This window comes from Melanerpes formicivorus, unplaced genomic scaffold (genome assembly GCF_026170545.1).
Source record: "Melanerpes formicivorus ecotype bairdi unplaced genomic scaffold, bMelFor1.0.p_v2 SCAF_1, whole genome shotgun sequence".
Taxonomy (NCBI): Eukaryota; Metazoa; Chordata; class Aves; order Piciformes; family Picidae; genus Melanerpes; species Melanerpes formicivorus.
In genome coordinates, this window is record NW_027142353.1 from 31,403,975 (window position 1) to 31,420,625 (window position 16,651).

Below are 16,651 nucleotides of genomic sequence, written 5' to 3' on the forward strand. Positions count from 1 at the left end.
GGGCTGCTGGGGGGTGAGAAGCTGGGGATGAGCCAGCAAAGTGTGCTCACAGTCCAGAGCCAGCCTTGCAATGGGCTGATCCCCAGCAGTGTGGGCAGCAGGGCATTCTGCCCCTCTGCTGTGCTCTGCTCAGACACCACCTGCAGTGCTGGGGCAGCTCTGGAGGCCTCAGCACAGCACAGGAACCTGCTGAAGTAGGGCAGAGGAGGCCACAGCCATGCTGGGAGGGCTGGAAGCCCTCTGCTGTGAGGCCAGGCTGAGAGTTGGGGTTGTTCAGCCTGGAGAAGAGAAGGCTCCAGGGAGACCTTCTGGTGGCCTTGCAGGACTTAAAAGAGGTTCAGAAGAAAGCTGGGGACCGACTTTTGAGCAGGGCCTGTGGTGACAGGACAAGGGGGGGATGGTTTTGGCACTAAAAGAGGGAGGCAGACCAGATGCAGGGAAGAAACTTTCTGTGCTGAGTAGGGCAAGACCTTGGCCCAGGTTGCCCAGAGAGGTGGCAGATGCTTTGTCCCTGGAACCATCCCAGATCAGTTTGAACACGGCTCTGAACCTGATCCCTGCAAGTGTCCCAGCTGCCTGCAGGAGGGTTAGAACTAGATGCTCTTCAAGGTCCCTTCCAACCCAAACCCACGCTGTGAAGATCACAGGATGTTAAGGGTTGGAAGGGACCTCGGAGATCTTTGAGTCCGGCCCCCTTGCCAGAGCAGGAGTGTAGAATCCAGCACAGGTCACAGAGGAACACATCCAGATGGGGCTTGGAAAGCCTCCAGAGAAGAAGCCTCGACAACTCTGTAAACCCCCCACAACACCCTTTGGGCAGGGCAGAGTCGGGCAGAGCCCTGCTGTAAGCTCTTCTGGGGGCAGGCAGAGACAGCCTCAGCAGAAGGAGTGACCAAGGAGGGACCACTCGTCCCCCTCCACCCCCCACCCCCCCCTCCCCCCGCCCTTCCATCCCTGCCGGACCCCCCCGGGGCAGCAGCAAGCAGCCGAGCTGGGCTGTCCCTGTGCCATTGGTGGGAGGCTGGGAGAACTTTATCGGATCCTCCCCTTCCTCTACCTCCCCAGGCAGCTCTTTTTTTTTTTTTTTTTTTTTGAGAGGGTTTGTTCCCAACTTTCCAGAAGTTTCTTCCCGGCCCCTTATATACCCCCTCCGCGGGACCGGGAGGTGCACAGGGCAGCAGAGCAAAGCCGCTTCCAAGCCCCGCAGGTAAGGGGTTGGGGGCGGGCGGGGGGTGCAGCTCAGATTCGCAAGACCTCTGCCGGGCACAGGGATGTGGCCAAGCTGAGATTGCAGCAGCCTGGAGAGGGGTGGGGTGGGGGGTCCTGCTTGCTCCTAACTGGCCCCCATAGGGCAGGGAACTTGGGGAAGGGAGGGGGATATTTGGGAGGGGGGAAGGGGGAGGAGGGGGGGAAAGGGTGCAGGGGGGAATGGGGTTACAGGGAGCTTAGGTTGCTCGGCGGTGAGTTGAAGTGGGGGATATGGGGAAGGTAGAGTCTGTCCCACAAGCTGGGTCAGGTTTTGGAGAGGGGACATTCAAAATCACCTCCCCACCCAACACCTCCCGTTTGCTAGAGAGAGTTGCAGCAAAGCTGCACTCTGGTGAAACTTTTAAGGTGATGAAGAAATAGAAGAAGGGAATAAGATGGTCTAGAGTGGTCCTGGAGCAGCCCTCGCTGGAGAAAACCTCCAGCCCCTGCTCCAGCTCAGCCTGGGAGCCTCCGGGACCCTGGGCAGCAACCCAGCACAGGAGGGGAGAGGTCTCACTGCAGCCTCCCCACCAGAAGAGCCTGCCTGCCTTAATCAAGTGTCACATCCCTCTGCTGACATGGAAGGGGTCGCCCGGGCTTTTTTTTGGCTTGCATGTCTCCATCCTGTGGCTTTTGTCTTGGTCCTGTAGTTTTGTATTGGTCAGGGTAGCAGTAAGTCCTCGAAGGGTTGTTTGGCTCTGCCTGGCTGTCTCGGGGTGATGGCATCTCCAAATCCTGCCAGGAGAGAGGGTCTCCAACGGCCCCCGAGGAGATCTGTGGGATGCCACGTTGGCACTGGATGTCCCCTTGCAGGGCTGGGCTTGCAGGAATGCAGGAGAGGATGTTGCTGGTTCTGCATTTCCCCTAAATCCTTTTTCTTTTTTTCATCCTGGCTTCTGAATTCCCCAATAAATCTCAACCCTAATCCAAGCATGGGCAAAGTTTCTCGTGTCTCACCAGCACGAGCTGAGTCACTCCTTGTAGCCCAAACATTCCTGGCCAAATTTCTCTGAAGTAATGAATTTTTACTTCTTATTTTAAGTTGGGGATTTGTGAGCAGTGTTGCTCCCCAGAGAACTACTCCATGTATCTGTTTTCTTTCAGAATGAAAAAGGCAAACGTTGACCTCACTATGAAAGAGTTTCAAGGTATCTTTAGAAGGGGGGAAAGGGAAGAGCAACAAACAAAACAAAACAACGACAAAAATGGAGGGGGGGGGGGGGAAAGGAAGGTGAAAACAAAAAAAAAGGAATAAAAAAAGGAAAGAATGAAAGAAAAAAGGAATTAAAAGGGGGGAAAAGGAATAAAAAGGGGAAAGAAAGAAAAAAAGGAATAAAAAAGGGAAAGAAAAAAGGAATTAAAAAGGGAAAGAAAGAAAAAAAGGAATAAAAAAGGGAAAGAAAAAATGAATTTAAAAAAGAATGAAAGAAAAAAACAATTAAAATGGAAAGAATGAAAGAAAGAAGGAAAGAATAAAAAAAAGGAACTTAAAAAGGAAAAGGAAAAAAGTAATTAAAAACATGAAAGAAGTAAAAAGGAAAGAAAAAAAAGGACCTAAAAAAAGGAAAGAAGGAAAAAGAAAGGAAAAAAGGAATAGAAAAAGGGGCAAGAAGAAAAAAATAATTAATGAAAGGGAAAAAGGAAAGGAAAAAGGAATTAAAGGAAAGAAATAGGGAAAAAATAAAAAAGGAATTAAAAATAAAAGGAAAGAAGAAAGGAATTTAAAAAGCAAACAGGGAAAGAACAAAAGGAAAGGAAAAAGGAATTTTAAAAAAAGGAAATAGGGAAAGAAAAAGGAAATAAGGAAAGGGGAAAAAACCCCAACCCTCAGCTTTTCGACTGCTCCTTGTACCTTAAAAGCGCACCAAGGGTGACTTTTGGAGCCGCCTGCACAAAGCTGCTGCTCTGTAGGTGGCTGTGATGGTTCAGCCCTTCAACGGAAGGATTTTAGGAGACAAGCTGCCTGCCCCTGCCCCTGCCCCTGCCCCTGCCCCTGCCCCTGCCGGAGGCTGCGTAATTCCCATCTCTGACAAAAGGTCCCCGGCGCAGCTGCGCACTCCCTGCGTGCTTCCTCCCCTATGTAATCCCAGAGGGCCCTTCGCTTCCTTCTCAGTTGCCTTTAACCCTGAAGCTGCCCAGCTGCAGCCCCGTTCCTGTCTCCCCCATGCCTGGAAGGAGGGTGGGAGGAGAGGAGCAAAGGAAGGAAGTTTCTCTGTAGCCTTATGGAGGACAAGCTTTGGGTGTGAAGGTGGAATTTAAGCCCTTGAGGAGCTGCCAGCAGGAAGGTTTGCTGTGAGCAGGGGGAGGTGAGGAGGGAGGGAAGGGTTTGGGGACAGTTTCTGGGATGAGCTCCAAGGAACTCTTGGGCATGGTGTTTAGGGCTAGTCAGGCTGCAGGTTTATCAGAGCTGGTAGCTCAGAGGCCCTCCCTGGGGATGGCTGCACCTACCTTGTGATGAGAGGCAGCTACCTCATGCAGGAATGTGTTTAAAAGCTGTGGAGATGTGGTGCTTGTGGATATCACAGCCTGGGCTGCAGCCACAGCAGCGCTGGCAGCAGGGCCAGAGAGGTGATTCTGCCACTTTGCTCTGCTCTGGGGAGACCTCACCTGGAGTGCTGTGTGCAGCTCTGGAGCCCTCAGCACAGGAAGGACCTGGAGCTGCTGGAGCAGGTCCAGAGGAGGGCCAGGGAAATGCTCAGGGGGTTGGAGCAGCTCTGCTCTGAGGTCAGGCTGAGGGAGCTGGGGGTGTTCAGCCTGGAGAAGAGAAGGCTCCAGGGAGACCTAATAGCAGCCTTCCAGAACCTGAAGGCGGCTACAGGAAGGTTGGAGAGAGACTGTTTGCAAAGGCCTGCAGGGACAGGACAAGAGTCAGTGGCTTCAAACTAGAGTAGAGCAGATTTAGATTGGATATCAGGAGGAAGTTCTGCAACATGAGGGTGGTGGAACACAGGAACAGGTTGCCTTGGGAGGTGGTTGAGGCCCCATTCCTGGAGATATTCAAGGTGAGGCTGGACAGGGCTCTGGTGAGCCTGATCTAGTTGGGGATGTCCCTGCTGAGTGCAGAGGGGGTTGGACTGGATGACCTTTGGAGGTCCCTTCCAACCCAGACCATTCTATGATTCTATGGCTTTGTGGTGGACGTGGCAGAGTAGGGTTAATGGTTGGACTCAATGGTCTTAAAGGTCTTTTCCAACCTAAATGATTCTGTAACTCTACGATTCTCTGAATGTACCAGGAAGGGGCTCAGCTGAGGGCAAAGCTGAGGGGTTCACCAACCCCCTCTGTCCCAGTACCTCCCTGGCAGGGCTGTGCTATAGAGTTAAAACTTAAGTCAGAGCTCAGCAGACAGCGTGGGATCCTGTCTGCTGTTGCTTGGTGGAAGCTCTTGCACTCCATTTAGCGTCTGAGAACGCTGAGCATGTGGGTACCGAGCTGGGGGGTCCCCAGGGAGGACCACCCCACTGCTATACACTAATCCTGAGCTGACAGGCAGCACTGTGCTGTGTGGCCCTGGGCAGCTGAAACATCTCACTTCTAGCCTGTCATTGACCAGGGCAGAGGTTTGACCTGCTCCTTAGGGGTCAATCAGAGGATGGTTTTGGTTGGAAGAGATCTTCAAGATCATCTAGTTCCAGCTCCCCCTGCCATGGGCAGGGACACCTTCCACCAAACCAGGTTGCTCAAAGCTCTATCCAACCTGGCATTGAATACTTCCAGGGATAGGGGATCCATGACTGATCTGGGCAACCTATTCAGGGTCTCACCACCTTCCTAGTGAGGGATTTCTTCTGTGTATCAAGTCTAAATCTGCCCTGTTTCAGTGTAAAGCCATTACTGCTTGTCCTCTCAGAAGCACCTGTTCCTTCCATCCCCCTGACCCCTCAAATCATTCATTGTCCATGAGCATAGAGCAATAGAATAAAACTGCTTCAAAAGCAAGTTTTCAGTCCAAAAGCTCAGACCTTGAGTGCCAGAGTGCAGCCAGGGCTCCTGAAGATTAAATGGTGCTCAGAGATGAGGCCCAGTGTGGACCTGGGATCATTGTACACCCCACCAAGTGAAGCATTGATGGAGTTGCTTTGGCTGTCACTGGAGCCTAGGAGAGGCTTTCCCTGGAGGAGCCCCTGGGGGGGTCTGTGAACACTCCCGGAAGGGCTCTTATCACAGTCTCACAGTACATTAGAGGTTGGAAGGGACCTCCAGAGATCATCAGGTCCAACCCCCCTGCCAGAGCAGCATCACCCAGGGTAGTCTGCACAGGAAGGCATCCAGGTGGCTTTGGAAAGCCTCCAGAGAAGGACACTCCACAACCTCTCTGGGCAGCCTGCTCCAGGGCTCTGGCACCCTCACACCAAAGAAGTTTCTCCTCCTGTTGAGCTGAAACCTTCTGTGTTCAAGTTTGTATCCATTGCTCCTTGGCTTATTGCTGTGCAGCACCCAAAAGAGCTGGGCCTCCTCCACTTGACAGTCACCCCTCAGAGACTGAGAGACCTTGATCAGATCCCCTCTCAGCCTTCTCTTCTTCACACTAAACAGCCCCAGGGCTCTCAGTCTCTCTTCACAGGGCAGATGCTCAAGTCCCCTAAGCATCCTCCTGGCTCTCCCTTGGACTCTCTCCAGCAGGTCTCTGTCTCTCTTGAACTGGGGAGCCCAGAACTGGACACAGGATTGCAGCTGTGGTCTCAGTAGGGCAGAGCAGAGGGGAGGAGAACCTCCCTGGCCCTTCTGGCCACACTTCTCTTGCTGCACCCCAGGATGCCATTGGCTCTCTTGGCCACAAGGGCACATTGCTGTCCCCTGCAGAACTTGCTGTCCCCAGCACTCCAAGGTCTTTCTCTGTGGAGCTGCTCTCCATCAGGGCAGCCCCTACCCTGTCCTGGTGCCTGCTGTTAATCCTGCTGACAGCTGGCTCTCTCTGCCCAGCAGGTCCTGAGAGGTGCTGGGCCCTACTGAAGCCATGTGGGCAACCCTGGTGCTGGCTCTCTGTGGCCTGGCTGCCGCCGTGCCCTCGGAGGACAGGAAGCTGAGCGACAAGGCGACGACGCTGGCTGACCGCAGCACCACCCTGGCCTTCAACCTCTACCATGCCATGGCCAAGGACAAGGCCATGGAGAACATCCTGCTGTCCCCCATAGTGGTGGCCTCTTCCCTGGGGCTGGTGTCCCTGGGGGGCAAGGCCACAACGGCCTCCCAAGCCAAGGCGGTGCTGAGCGCCGAGAAGCTGAAGGACGACGACGTGCACAGCGGCTTGGCCGAGCTGCTGAGTGAGGTCAGCAACGGCACCGCCCGCAACGTCACCTGGAAGATGGGCAGCCGCCTCTACGGCCCCGCCTCCATCACCTTCGCCGAGGACTTTGTGAAGAGCAGCAAGAAGCACTACAACTACGAGCACTCCAAGATCAACTTCCGCGACAAGCGGAGCGCCCTCAAGTCCATCAACGAGTGGGCGGCGCAGACCACCGACGGCAAGCTGCCCGAGGTCACCAAGGACGTGGAGAAGACGGACGGGGCGCTCATCGTCAACGCCATCTTCTTCAAACGTAGGTCCTGGCGCCCCTGAGGCCAGGCGGGGAACCTGGGTCTTCATACGGGTCACCCCAAGGCCTGGCCTGAGCCTTCAGTGTCCACATGACCCAAGGGAGCCAAGTTGTTCATCCAGGTGACCCCAAAGCCTAGCCTGAGCCCCAACTATCCAAATGACCCAAGGGAGACAAGTTGTTCATCCAAGTCACCCCAAAGCCTAGCCTGAGCTCCAACTATCCAAATGACCCAAGGGAGCCAAGTTGTTCATCCAAGTCACCCCAAAGCCTAGCCTGAGCTCCAACTATCCAAGTGACCTAAGGGAGACAAGTTGTTCATCCCATCCAAGCCACCCCAAAGCCTAGCCTGAGCCCCAACTATCCAAATGACCTAAGGGAGACAAGTTGTTCATCCAAGTGACCCCAAAGCCTAGCCTGACCCCCAACTATCCAAATGACCCAAGTGAGCCAAGGTTTTAATCCAAGTGATGCCAAAGCCTAGCCTGAGCCCCATGTAGAGCAGCCTAAATCAGGATCCAAGTGATCTAAGTTCTTGACCTGAGTTTTTAATCCAGGTGATCCAAGTTGTTCAGTATTTCTAAGGTTGGAAGGGACCTCAAAGATCATCAAGTCCAACCTGTCACCACAGACCTCGTGACTAGAGTAGGGAGGACACTACTGCACACTGCAGGCTTGAACTCACGACCTTCCCATTAAGGGTCTGATGCACTACCAACTGAGCCACCTTCCCCTAATCCATGTGATCCAAGTTTCTAATCCAGATGACCCCAAAGCCTACCCTGAGCCCCACATAGAGCAGCCCAAATAATGACCCCAGTGATCCCAGCTTTTGATCCAAGTTGTTAATCCACGTGATCCAAGTTTTTCAGCCAGGTGACCCCAAGGCCCAGCCTGAGCCCAAACTATCCAAGTGACCCAAGTGAGCCAATTTTTGGAACCAAGTTGTTAATGCAAACGATCCAAGTTTTTAATCTAGGTGAACCCAAAGCCTATCCTGAGCCTTGAGTGTCCAAATGACCCAAGGGAGCCAAATTGTTGATCCAAGTTTTTAATCCAGGTGAACCTAAGGCCTAGCCTAAACCCTGAGTGCCAAGGGACACAAGTGAATCAAGTTTTTAATCCAGGTGATCCAAGTTGTTAATGCAAGTGATCCAAGCTTTTTATCTAGGTGACCCCCAAAACCTAGCCTGAGCCCCAGGTATCCAAATGACCCAAAGGATCCAAGTTGTCGATCCAAGTGATCCAAGTTTTTAATCCAGGTGACCCCAAAGCCTAGCCTGAGCCCAAACTATCCAAATGACCCAAGTGATCTGAGTTTAATCCAGATGATCCCAAGGCCTGGCCTGAGCCCAGAGTAGCCAAATGACCCAAGTGAGCCAAGGTTTTAATCCAAGTGATGCCAAAGCCTAGCCTGAGCCCCATGTAGAGCAGCCCAAATCAGGATCCAAAACACCCAAGTGATCCAAGTTTCTAACCAAAGTGACCCCAAAGCCTGGCCTGAGCCCCAGGCAGAGCAGCCCAAATCAGGAAGGTGAACACGTCTTAGGTCGAGCTGGAGACACATTTGTCATGATTCTTCGTCAGGGCAAGCAGATGGAAACCATGTATGGGATTCCCACCAGCCCTTCCTGCCCTCTTCTCACAAGGTGAATGTCTCTCTCCTGCAGCTCACTGGGATGAGAAGTTCCACCATAAGATGGTGGACAACCGTGGCTTCATGGTGAGCCGTTCCTACACTGTGGGAGTCCCCATGATGCATCGCACAGGTGAGCTGCAAACCTCCTGCCCAGCTGAAGTTCTTCTCACTGCTGCTCCCTTTGCCCAGTTTTCCACCACCTGCTTCTCAAGAGTGTTTTTTGAGGGAGAGTTGTTGCTGGTTCTGCTGATTCAGTCCTTTGTGACCATGTTTCCAACTGGGAGCTTGGCTGTTGGGAACAAATCCCAGCTCATGGCTCAAGTGAGCTGCAGTTTTGAGTTGTGCCCAGCTGTTGGGTCAGTTCCCAAAACATAGTATCAGAGGAGGTTAGGGGTTGGAAAGCACCTCTGAAGATCATGGAGTCCAAGCCCCTTGCCAGAGAAGGAATGCATCCAGATGGGTCTTGGAAGGTCTCCACAGAAGGAGACTCCACAACCTCCCAGGGCGGCCTGCTCCAGGGCTCTGGCACCCTCACACTAAAGAAGTTCCTCATGTTCAGGTGGAACCTCCTGTTCTGTAGTTTATATCCATTGTCCCTTGTCCTATCCCAGGGTGCAACTGAGCAGAGCCTGTCCCCTCCCTCCTGACCCCCAGCCCTCAGATATTGATAAACATTGATTAAATCCCCTCTCAGCCTTCTCCTCTCCAGACTAACCAGCCCCAGGGCTCTCAGCCTCTCCTCACCAGGCAGTGCTCCAGGTCCCTTCAGCATCCTTGTAGCCCTCCCTTGGACTCTCTCCAGCAGATCCCTGTCCCTCCTGAACTGGGGAGCCCAGAACTGGATGCACTATTCCAGGTGAGGTCTCCCCAGGGCAGAGTAGAGAGGGAGGAGAACCTCCCTTGATCTGCTGGCCCCACTCCTCTTAATGTCCAAACTTGTGTCCTTTGGTGATCAGGGAAAGCCCAGGGTGAATTCTCAACAAGGTTATGGGAAGCTTTGCCCCTCCTCCACATCTCACCCTTTCCTGCTTCTGATTTCAAGGTCTCTACAATTACTATGATGATGAGACAGAGAAGCTGCAGGTGGTAGAGATGCCACTGGCTCACAAGCTCTCCAGCATGATCTTCATCATGCCAAACCACGTGGAGCCTCTGGAGAGGGTGGAGAAGCTGCTCAACAGGGAGCAGCTAAAGACCTGGGCTAGCAAGATGAAAAAGAGATCAGTGGCCATCTCACTGCCTAAAGTTGTCCTGGAAGTCAGCCACGACCTTCAGGTAGGAAAAGGAGGTCCTTACAGAGAACATTTGAGCCTCAAAGGTCTTTGGGGTGGGAGAGAAGACAGTAGGGGATGATGGCTTCTCCATGACTGCTGTCCTTTGCCAGCAGCTAATCTATGGTCCAGAGGTGTAGCCAGAAGGTGATTCTCCCTCTCTGCTCCACTGTGGTGAGACCACACCTGGAGCACTGTGTCCAGTTCTGGAGCCTCTATTCTAAGAAAGATCTAGAGGTGCTGGAAGGTGTCCAGAGAAGGGCCACATAGGAGAAGCTCCTCTCTTATGAGGGCAGACTCAGAGAGTTGGGGTTGATAGGTGGAAGAAGAAAAGGCTCCAAGGAGACCTTATTGTGGCCTTTCTGAAGGGGGCTACAGGAAAGCTGGGGAGGGACTTTTTAGGGTATCAGGGAGAGATAGGACTGGGGGGGATGGAGCAAAACTAGAAATGGGTAGCTTCAGATTGGATGTTAGGAAGAAGTTCTTCCCCATGAGGGTGGTGAGACACTGGCAAAGGTTGCCCAGGGAGGTGGTGGAAGCCTCATGCCTAGAGGTTTCTAAGGCCAGGCTGGATGTGGCTGTGAGCAACCTGCTCTGGTGTGAGGTAGCCCTGGCCGTGGCAGGGAAGTTGGAACTGGCTGCTCCTTGAGGTCCCTTCCAACCCTGACAATTCTATGAGAGAGTGTTTGCCCATTGGAATGGGCTGCCCAGGGAGGTAGATGGTGGAGTCACCATCACTGGAGGTGTCAGGAGGAGACTTGACAGGGTGCTTGGTGCCATGGTTTAGTTGATTAGGTGGTGTTGGATGATGGGTTGGATGTGATGATCTCGAAGGTCTCTTCCAACCTGGTCTGGTCTATCCTATTCTATTCTATTTAACCACTGCTGTACCATCTCTGGGAGCATTGCTGACCTCTTGTTTTCTCCTCCTAGAAACACCTGGCTGACCTGGGCCTGACAGAAGCCATAGACAAGACCAAAGCTGACCTGTCCAAGATCTCTGGCAAGAAAGACCTTTACCTGTCCAACGTCTTCCACGCCGCCGCCCTGGAGTGGGACACAGACGGGAATCCTTACGATGCCGACATCTACGGCCGAGAGGAGATGAGGAACCCCAAGCTCTTCTATGCTGACCACCCCTTTGTCTTCATGATCAAGGACACTAAAACCAACTCCATTCTCTTCATTGGCAGGCTTGTGAGGCCCAAAGGAGACAAGATGCGTGATGAGTTGTAGTTGGGTTTGGGGGGGGGGAGGGGAAGGTGGGGAGAAGGTTTTTGTTTTGGCAGAGCTTTGGGTTCGTTGTTGGTTGTTTTTCAGTGGGGGGATTTCAAAGAAAGGGGAAACACTTCTTTTGTATCCTTCTGGAACTATGGGTGCTATTCAGACCAGGGTGCATTTGTGAGGAGGAACCAACAGAACACTTTACCTCACCCCAAAAAACAAAACCAAAACACTTGATTGCACAAACCCACCCTCCAGAGAGAGAGAGAGAGAGAAAGGAGGGGAGCTTTGGCACAAGAGGGTCACCAGGAGTGGAAGGGAAGCAGTCTGCACTGTCTCAGCTGAGATGTTCAGGATGATGCCTGGGCTCCTCCTCCCTGCACTTGTGAAGCCTCCTGCTAAGAACTTTGCTGCTACCATCAGCCCTGCAAAGGCTCAAGCCCTCCCCTGCCTCTATCCCAAATACTTCTTGCATGCTTAGCTCTGCCACTTGGCTCTTCTCCCAATTTCATGCTAAGCAGAACCACACCACAGCTTCTCTGGTAGCTTCTCAGTTGTTCCTTGCTTCTTTCTTCTGCCTTCACAAGTCTGTAACAAAGCACAAAGGGCCAATTCTGTGATCCAGCCACCTCCATGGCCCTGGGAGCAAAGCAGGACCGTGACTGTGTGTAAGAATGGAATGTAGGACATGGAATGTCCTACAAAACCCTGCTCTGGATGACTGTTAGATGCTTCAGCCATCATAAATGACCTCCAAAGTTGCTGCAGTCAAGTGCACCTTTGCTTAACACTTCAGAGAAGTAAGTGACTTGGGGTGTCAGGAAAGAGGCCAAAGAGCAGAGGGGCAAACCTGAGAGAGGTCCTTTCACCACCCTGGTGGTGCTAAGGGACATGGTTTAGCACCAGACTTGGTAGACTTAGGTAATGGTTGGACTCAATGTCCTTAAAGGTCCTTTCCAACCAAAATGATTCTATGACAGAAATCACCATGCTCCACCCCTCAGGGAGCTCTTGGGCCAGCATTTGGAATTAAACATCCCATAGCAGCCAAACAGAGCAGCTCCCCTTCTCTTGCTGCTTCTCCAGCAGCAGAGGGATGGGGAAGAGTTACCACTGGTGAAGATTCTCCCAGCTACCAACCAGGGCTGGTACCTCAGTCAGTTCCCATAGGGAGACCAAGAGACTCCTGTTGGCTTCTCAAAGGGAGATGAATCAAGTTCAGTTTTCTTGCTGGACTCTGCTGCTTTAAACCTGCTGTTAGCTGACTTTCTAATGACCCTTGCCAGAAGCTCCTCTTCTCCATGCTACTTTAGATCCCTCTTGGCTGACCTGGGTAAGGGCATGCTGAAAACCAAACAATGTTTAGCCTTACTTTCATGTTTATGCCTGAAAAGATGCACAGCCTGCTCCAGCCTACACTTGGAGGCCACCCCTAGGCTCTTCTCTTTAAGGGTTAATACTAAAGAAGGAACTGGTGTGATCCTACCAGCAATGAAGCAGGTGTCAGGTAAGGTCTTGCTGCTGCTCACTGAGAGGCACTCCCAAAGCCAGAGATGGGAACCTTGAGAGGAATTTGTGCATCACAAATGGTCCCTTCACTGAAACCAGCAAGGACAGTGCCTGCTTTGCCCTTCTTTGGTTTAGCTCCCTTGCCAAAGTGCCTACTCTCAGGTTGCCACAACCCAGAAGCCCACTACTGCAGCTCCTCAGGCCACACCCAGGACTGTTTCCACTTATTTATTAACCTGCAGCTCCACAAACCCCTCTTGGATGGTTTTCCACAGGCAAAGCTCCAGCAGCTCAAGTCCCCCCCCAAGTCTAACCTGACCAGGTTTGCAAGGTGACACAAGTGCAGAAAAGCTCTTCTGCCCTAATCCAAACCAGCCAGGATGGGAGGCTCCTGGCCTTAAAACCTCTTCCCAAATCACATTCCCAGGTGCTTTTTCCCCCACTCTAGGAGGCAACCCACAGGAAGCCTGAAGCCCAAGTATCCTAAGCACAAGTCAATGAATCAGTGCACTGAGACCCACAGGCTGCAGCAAGTCAGGGATTAGGAGGATGATGAAGGTGCTGGTGTGGGGGGTGGGTAAAAGGGGTGGGGGCAAGGTCAGAACACACTGTGGGAGGTTGGGAGCCCCTTGCATCATGTGGATGCAGGTGTCTGATGGCTTTTGTTGTCTTGTACCACGCAGTAGCAGTTGTCTAATTTTGCAATAAAACTTTTTCAATGAAGCTCTGGCAGCCACCAGTCAGCTCTGGTAGGGGTTGGGTGGAGACAGAAACCAGAATGGCTCAGGTTGGAAGGGATCTCAGAGAGCATCTCCTCCAACCTCCACACCATGCCCAGGGACACCTCTCAACTAGACTCAGCTGCTCAAGGCCTCATCCAGCCTGGCCTTCAACACACCCAGGCAGGAGGCAGCCACAGCCTCCCTGGGCAGCCTGTTCCAGTCTCACCACCCTCCTGCTGAAGAACTTCTTCCTCAGCTCCAGTCTGACCCTGCTCTGCCTCAGCTTCAAACCATTCCCCCTTGGCCTGGCTCCAGACACCCTTAGCAAAAGTCCCTCTGCAGCCTTCCTGCAGGATCCCTTCAGCTATTGCAAGGCAGCTCTGAGGTCCCCCTGGAGCCTTCTCTTCTCCAGGCTGAACAGCCCCAGCTCCCTCAGCCTGGCCTCAGAGCAGAGCTGCTGCAGCCCTTGGATCATCTTTGTGGCCTCCTCTGGACTCCCTCCAGCAGCTCTGTGTCCTCCTTGTGCTGGGGACAGCAGAACTGGAGGCAGGACTGGAGGTGGGGTCTGAGCAGAGCCAAGGGGCAGAATCCCCTCTCTTGCCCTGCTGCCCACACTCCTCTGGCTGCAGCCCAGCACACAGCTGCCTGCTGGGCTGCCTGAGGGCACTGCTGGCTCCTGGGGAGCTGCTCAGCACCCAGCACCCCCAAGTCTCTTTCTTGAGGGCTGCTCTCACCCCACTCTGCACCCAGCCTGGCTTTGTGCCTGGGCTTGGCCTGACCCAGCTGCAGGCCCTTGCACTGTGACTTGTTGGCCCTCATGCAGCTGTCCCTGGCCCACTTCTGAAGCCTGTCCACATCCTTCTGGATGCCATCCCTGGTTTCCACTGAGTCCAGCTCACCACAAACTTGGAGGCACCCCCAAACTTGCTGCCTCAATGCCTGACAAAGGTGTTAAACAGTACTGGACCCACAACAGATCCCCAAGGAACTCCACTTGTCACAGGTCTCCAACTTCACATTGAGCTCTTGATCCTCTATGAGCTGAAGAGAGCTTTCTTGACATCCTTAAATGCAATGCACCCTTCTCAACCTGTTAAGACTGGACAAAAATAACACTTCATACACAAGAGATCCATCCCCATGGCTCTGCTTGAGGGGTTGGCAGGCTCTACAGAGGGACCTGGACAGGTTGGATCAATGGGTCAAAGCCAATGGAATGAGGTTCAACTGGAGCACTTTGGACATAAGACCTCCACAAACACTCCAGGGCTTTGAGGAAGAGTGGCTGGAGAGTTGCCCAGTAGATAAAAGACCTGGGAGTGGTGATCAACAGGCAGCTGAAGATAAAGCAGCGTCTGCCCAGGTGGGCAAGAAAGCCACCAGCACCCTGGCTTGGATCAGCAAGAATGTGGCCAGCAGGAGCAGGGCAGTGATTGTCTCCTCAGCACTGGTGAGGCCACACACTCAATACTGGGTTCAGTTTTTGGGTTCCTCACTACAAGAGACACTGAGGTGCTGGAGCAGGTCCAGAGAAAGGCAACCAAGCTGGGGAAGGGTCTGGTGAGCAGGGCTGGTGAGGAGCAGCTGAAGGAACTGGGGGTGTTGAGCCTGGAGAAAAAGAGGTTGAGGAGAGACCTCATTGCTCTCTGCAGCTCCCTGAAAGGAGGCTGGAGCCAGGTGGGGGTTGGTCTCTTCTCCCAAGGAACAAGCAACACAAGAGGAAATGGCCTCAAGTTGTACCAGGAGAGGTTCAGGCTGGACATCAGGAAAAGTTTCCTGCAACCCAAAGGTGGGATCTGATCTGGAGAAACAGGAGGAAAAGAGCTGTAAATCCTGCACCACTGCTGTGCCCATGAGTTCATGGTGGTGGTCACTCCAACCACTGCGTGCTGGAAAGGTACTCAGCTCACATGGGTGGACTTTGGCCACTATGGAACAATCACTGAATTCTCTGGGTTGGAAAAGACGTTTAAAGAGCATCCAGTCCGCTCCCCCTGCAGTCAGCAGGGAGATCTGCAACTACAGCAGGCTGCACAGAGCCCCAGACCACCTGATCTGGGGTGGTTCCAGGGACAGAACATCTACCACCTCCCTGGGCAAGCTGGGATGGGGTCTCGCCAGCCTCAAGCATTTCTTCCTTCTCTCCAGTCTGAATCTCCCTTTCTTAGTCCCAAACCATCCCCCCCTTGTCCTGTCACAATAGGCCCTGATAAAAATTCTGTCCCCATCTTACTTATCAGCCCTTTTAACTCCTGAAAGGCCACCAGAAGGTCTCCCCAGAGCCTTGTCTTCTCCATGCTGAACAACCCCAACACTCTCACCTTCTCCTCACAGCAGAGGGCTTCCAGGCCTCTGATCATGTTCTCTCATCAGGACCTGCTCTAATAAGTCCTTGTGCTGAGGACTCAAGGCAGACACAACATTTTAGGTTGGGTCTCAACAAAACAGGATAATCCTTGATGTGGCACTCACAACTTCTCTGAACATACCACAGACCCACAGAAACATTCAGGTTGGAAAAGACCCTCGGGATCACGATGTCCAACCCAGAACCCTACTTTCTACAAGGCTCACCCCTAAGCCATAGCCCTAAGCATGACATCCAAACCACCTTGAAACACAGCCAGGCTTGGGGACTCAACCACCTCCCTGCCCAGCACATTCCAGTGCCTGACCACTCTGGATGGGGAAAAATGTTTCCTACTGTCCAGTCTAAAGCTACCCAGGCACAGCTTGAGGCCATTCCCTCTTGTTCAATCACTCATTCCCTGTGAGAAGAGACCAGCAGCAGCCTCTCCACAATGTCCTTTCAGGTAGCTGTACACAGCAATGAGGTCTCCCCTCAGCCTCCTCCAGCAAGAGGTACAGAAAGATCACCCCAACTACACCCAAGCAACTAAACCTCTCTTGATCTTCCCAGTGATCACCTCTGTAACATGAAGAGGCTGATAGAAATGGGCAGATCCAGACTGGATGTTAGGAAGTTCTTCCCCATGAGGGTGGTTGCCCAGGGAGGTAGTGGAAGCCTCACACCTGGAGGTTTTTAAGGCCAGACTGGATGTGGCTGTGAGTAACCTGCTGTAGTGTGAGGTGTCCCTGCCCATGGCAGGGGGTTGGAACTGGCTGATCCTTGAGGTCCCTTCCAACCCTGACAATGCTGTGACAGAGCAGGTTGGAGGGCTGGAAAGCAGAAAGCAGCTGAGTGACCTCCAGGAAAGCCACCCTCACTGGAGGACTAGAAAGGCTTCCAGCTGCTCTAGAGGACTGTAAGGTATCAGACCCATGGAAGGCTTTGCACTGGCTGTCACTCCTCTTGCTTCAGGCCTTCCAGCTTTCACACAGTCCCTGCCCCTACAAAGTGACAAAGCTGCTCTGTCACCTTCTGCCTTTTCACTCCCACACTCAAGATGCAAAAGCTGGTTGTGGATTGTTTTTATGGTTTCCACTCAAAAGATGTGCACAGAATCCTCCAATCCCTCACTCCCTGACACCCTGAGAAGA

The 16,651-nt window shown here is 52.9% G+C and overlaps 1 protein-coding gene across 2 annotated transcripts; it reads left to right on the forward strand.

Annotated features, from left to right (window-relative positions):
- The first annotated feature begins 1,089 nt into the window (after positions 1 to 1,089).
- SERPINH1 (serpin family H member 1) lies at positions 1,090 to 13,151 on the forward strand. Of its 2 annotated transcripts, none has more exons than XM_068139153.1 (5): positions 1,090 to 1,207; positions 6,172 to 6,788; positions 8,456 to 8,554; positions 9,467 to 9,699; positions 10,629 to 13,151. In XM_068139153.1, exons 2-5 carry the CDS (start codon positions 6,206 to 6,208, stop codon positions 10,929 to 10,931), a joined length of 1,218 nt encoding a protein of 405 aa, XP_067995254.1. In that variant the 5' UTR covers positions 1,090 to 1,207; positions 6,172 to 6,205; the 3' UTR covers positions 10,932 to 13,151. The 2 variants fall into 2 exon arrangements, with proteins under 2 accessions (XP_067995254.1, XP_067995246.1); XM_068139145.1 differs by having other exon boundaries at positions 6,175 to 6,788.
- The last annotated feature ends 3,500 nt before the right edge of the window (positions 13,152 to 16,651 follow it).

What these genes read in the sequence shown, in the direction of transcription:
- SERPINH1 (XM_068139153.1), top strand. Translation starts at nt 6,206, where the DNA reads ATGTGGGCAACCCTGGTGCTGGCTCTCTGTGGCCTGGCTGCCGCCGTG. An exon ending in CAACGCCATCTTCTTCAAAC is followed by an intron (nt 6,789 to 8,455) that starts GTAGGTCCTGGC and finishes TCTCTCCTGCAG; the next exon opens with CTCACTGGGATGAGAAGTTC. An exon ending in CCCCATGATGCATCGCACAG is followed by an intron (nt 8,555 to 9,466) that starts GTGAGCTGCAAA and finishes TCTGATTTCAAG; the next exon opens with GTCTCTACAATTACTATGAT.